The following is a 4,370-nucleotide window of genomic DNA, read 5'->3' as shown; positions in this document are numbered from 1 at the left end:
TACTAGTTTTGTTGTTAAACACCATCTTGCGACATATATGCCCATCCAAACGTTTCTTTTTTAAATATCACTTTTTTACTCTTAAGACTGGGTGTATTTTGATAGTGGGTCAGTGAAGGCAACAAGTCCTTGATTTCAAATTGCTGAAGATTAGTTTTTATAGATTTTGGGCGGGACCAAAAAAAATACTGCTATAGGAGCCAGAATTAGAGAAAAACTTTTCGTATCTCGGTTGTGTTGTGATATGGTCGTAGGTATCCTATTGGTATCCTAATCTTACATATTAGCGGCCTTATGATTATCACGATCAAGGTAAAAAGTATAAAAAAAACTGTTTATTTAAAAATTAATGTATTAGCTACTAAAAGAAACAAAACAATAAAAGAATTGACTAGCTATGCTATTAGGTATAGTCATAGCTGGGCACCGTTAATCAAATAGTTAACTTCGTTAATCGCTAATCCGTTACTAAAAAAGTTAACTTCGTTAATCGTTAAAGCGATACATTTCGACAAATTTAACATAAGTTAAAGTTAATTGTTAATCCGTTAACACGTGAAAAAAAATGAACTTTTCTTTAAATATTTAGTTGCATCAGTATCCACTATAACGTATTATATTTCTGTAAAAGGCCGAAGTACAGCTATCCTATTGAACTGTAGGCTACACGTGGAAGGCAGTGATCGCCTGAGCTACTGCCAAGAGCTGTGTCAGGAGAGATGCTGGCGGTGACGGGACTGTTGTGGCAATTTGGGCGGTAGAGGCTAGGGAAGCGAATGTGGTCGTAAATAGGGCTCGAATTTGCTGCCTGCTTTATCACTACAGCAGTCGCCATGGTAAAGCTTAGGATTTACCGAATCAAAGTTAGTAAAATCAAATCCCACGTGGATACTTTTTTAGGTAATATTTCGGACTTTTAGCAATCGACATCGGTAAAACCTAGGATTTAAACCGGCATTTCGCAGCGCAGATGGCGCCTGTGCCCTACTAGATTAACGATTAACGGACTCGGAGAAATTTAACGGAAGTTAACGAGTCCGTTAACATTTTTTCAAGTTAACTTAAAAGTTAATCCGTTAATCTAAATGTTAACTTCGTTAATTAACGATTAACGGATTAACGAGTTAATGCCCAGCTATGGGTATAGTTAATGAGAGTGGGCATACAAAAGAAACTAATACCCCACCATCAGATGACAATAAATGCGTTTTCACATTATCCGATCTGCCATCGGATGTAGGACCGATATCCCGTATTACAGGAGCCATTTTTTCTATTGAAATCCTTCCGACATCCAATATCAGATCGGATAATGTGAAAACGGACTAAGGGTACACATCAACCGATCGAACAATAACAATATGTGTGCGAAATTCAAATTTTCTATGCGAATTAAACCTTCGCCCCTACATTACCAATCTATTTTCAAGTGCTATGCTCGTCGATGATTCCGCCAACGTCAAGGTTTAGGAAGGCACACGTTTTATGAAGACAATTGGCCGGGGAACCCTACATTTTTCAAAGTTGCCGCCTGTTTTTGGTGCCAAGATTTGGTTTACAATCTAGAAACTATCGATCGATGTGTGACACCCTTAAAATTGTCTGAGAAATAACAGTTTATTCCTCATATTCGCCCGCTGACAATCTCAGATTAGGTACCAAGAAGTCCTTGAAGCCACTAACCCTCGCGTGCATATCCGGGTACCCACGAGCACATGGGAAGCCCCAGGACACCAAACCGACCACTACCCTCTTCACTCCTTCACACACTTCTTTGTCGCACTTCTCCCACTTTTCACACTTCTCGCAACTTCCTTTTACACACTTCTCTCCCGTCTTGCACTTCGTTTTCCTTGATTTCTCTAGCCATAAACCACTGCCGGAGTCACCCTGAAATGATGAAGCAATTGAATATAGTGCATGATTAAGGCTACTTTCAAAAAAAACGTCAAAATAATGTAAAATTGATAGTTTTAGTCGGTGAAATACTACACTTTCCGTTATCCAATGGATTTATTTACTTCAAGTTTCAGTTAGAGCGTCTTATTATCTTGATTTTTGTAAGACTGGATTTTTGAAAACTAACTCACTGAATTAATTATGAATTTTTCTCTAATGCACGTTTAGAAAAACTCACATATAGAGCGGAATTAGTCGATCTTATTTGTAAAATTTGGACAATTTTGAATACTAAAACAGGTAAATTTATAATAAGTATATCCTGTACTGCAATCTTCTCAGACTACATTTTTATTATAAGGTTTTGAAAAAGAGTAAACGAGGCTAAGACGAATTCAATTTTTTTCAGAAATCACCCAAAATTAAGTGTCAATTTCTTTGAAAATCTACATCACATCGAAGTAATTTTTGTACTTAATTAATCTGCAACGTTTACTTAAATTGCTTTTATGCCTTAGTAATTATAAATTGCTATTATTAATTTTTGGCAATTTTTTGAAAACGAGCCTTCACCGGTACAATTGTTACCACTTTTGGACATTTTCTCATATTTTGTTAGACCAAGTAGAAAAAGTCCTATAATGTGATATATATTTGTAAACCACTCGCAAAGCCCTTTAATTTGATACCACACACGGTATGATCGAGCGCTCGGTTGCGATTTCACTGTTTTTCACACGAAAGCCCTCTTAAACATTTTTCGTTTAGACGGAAGAAGAAGAGTGAATCAGCAAATAGAGACAGAGTGATGATGGGCGTGATTTCTTAACTATCTTAAGGGCCCTCCTCACTCGCGCGCAGATATAATCCAAACTCGCGTTCGCGGCATCAGTATGGAGGGCGCTTTACTCTTGCTGAAGCTAGGAACATAGATACTACGCGGACGTCCGTCGTCGCGCGACCGCTGACGCGGATCTGGACAATGAATATATACTTAACCGTGCAAACTATCGGTCGACGGTCGTGGACGTTTTGGTGATCGTGCACACTGATCGGTCGCGGTCGCGGTCGCTCGACGGCGGACATCCGCGTAGTATGTTCCTAGCTTAATACTGTTAGAAAGACACCTAGCGATATAACGTCGCGCCGGTGTGGTTGCCCTGCTGACACGGGTGTGACATGATCAAATTTCATTCGGTTTCCTTGTGAAATGAGAAGCAACATAATAGGTATGATCCTGGTTCGAATTCCGGTAAGAACATTTATTTGTCTGATGAGCACAGATATGTGTTCATGGATGTTTTCTAGGTAAGTATTTAAGTATTTGTATATTATATATATCGATATCTGGGTACCCATAATGGCCATAATACAAGCCTTCTTGAGCTTATCGTGGGACTCAGTCAATTGTGTAAGAATGGCCCACTATAATATTCATTTATTTATGATACTTACATTGCACATTCCCTGCCCAGCGCCAAGCGTGTGCATCGTACTGATCTCGACCTTCTCCACCACGTCCGGAGTCTCCGCGCTAAGCTCGTCCCTGGCCCTCTGTATCCCTTCTTCGCACTCGGCTTGGCTTATGGAGTACATTTGCAGCTTCTGCAGGAAGTCTGGCAGCGATCCCCAGTTCTGCAAATGAAGTGTGTGATAAATGAGCCTATTCTGTATCAGATCGGCGGGCGTAACACAGTTCTTAGATTAACTTTATCGCGTCGGTGCATCCCTATCGCACTTATACTAGTAAATAGTGCACCCCAATCGCACTTAGAAATGTTCTTTTGTTCAGCCATATGTAATTGGGGCGATTTAATACATATACTCTGTCAAACAAGTCTGTCAGTAAATAAGAGCAAAGAAAACTGTATTCATCCTTTTCTTTAAGGTGCTGGAGAAAAGGATACCTATAGTTTTCTTAGTTCTTTTTTACTGATAGACTTGTTTGACAGAGTATACATCGTGTCGGGTCAACGTCAATCTTCTAGCAGGCGGCAGAGGTAGCCATCCTATTCATACTTCAGCTTAAGTACTTAGCCGCTTTCCAAGCTACGTTACCCAAATTGGTATCCTGGTCCTACCGACCTAGCGAGGTCACAAACGCTATCATCACAAAACAACAAAACGCTTTGTCTCTCTATCACTCTTCCGCATAAATGCGCAGGCGACACTTACGTTACGCCAGGGGCGGCTCACTCCGCGATTCTATCGCCGCGCTACAAGTACATCCTGGCGGCCGCGAGTTCGCGGCCTACTCAGGGGTGGCGCGCGTTCTCACGGAATGCACGTTCACACTTTCTATTGTTACTTTACGTCGCGAGGTTTTTTTAAGCGATGTCCGCGTGTGGAATGACTAATAATACTACTTAAATAGACATTGAATAAAATAAATACCATAAGACATTCTTACACAGACCTACTATTGATTAAGTCCCACGGAAAAGTTCAATAAGGCTTGTGATGTTGGAACT

At 40.2% G+C, this 4,370-nt stretch overlaps 1 protein-coding gene across 1 annotated transcript; it reads right to left on the bottom strand.

Moving 5' to 3' along the window:
* Positions 1-1,159: 1,159 nt before the first annotated feature.
* On the bottom strand, positions 1,160-3,505 carry LOC125235231. The gene is made up of 2 exons (XM_048141718.1): positions 3,355-3,505; positions 1,160-1,890 (listed from the first exon to the last, which is right to left on the bottom strand). Exons 1-2 carry the CDS (start codon positions 3,493-3,495, stop codon positions 1,618-1,620), a joined length of 414 nt encoding a protein of 137 aa, XP_047997675.1. The 5' UTR covers positions 3,496-3,505; the 3' UTR covers positions 1,160-1,617.
* Positions 3,506-4,370: the final 865 nt, after the last annotated feature.

This window comes from Leguminivora glycinivorella, chromosome 17 (assembly GCF_023078275.1).
Source record: "Leguminivora glycinivorella isolate SPB_JAAS2020 chromosome 17, LegGlyc_1.1, whole genome shotgun sequence".
NCBI lineage: Eukaryota > Metazoa > Arthropoda > Insecta > Lepidoptera > Tortricidae > Leguminivora > Leguminivora glycinivorella.
Note: the sequence above shows the minus strand (reverse complement) of the source record. Positions and strands in the feature narration are given on the sequence as shown.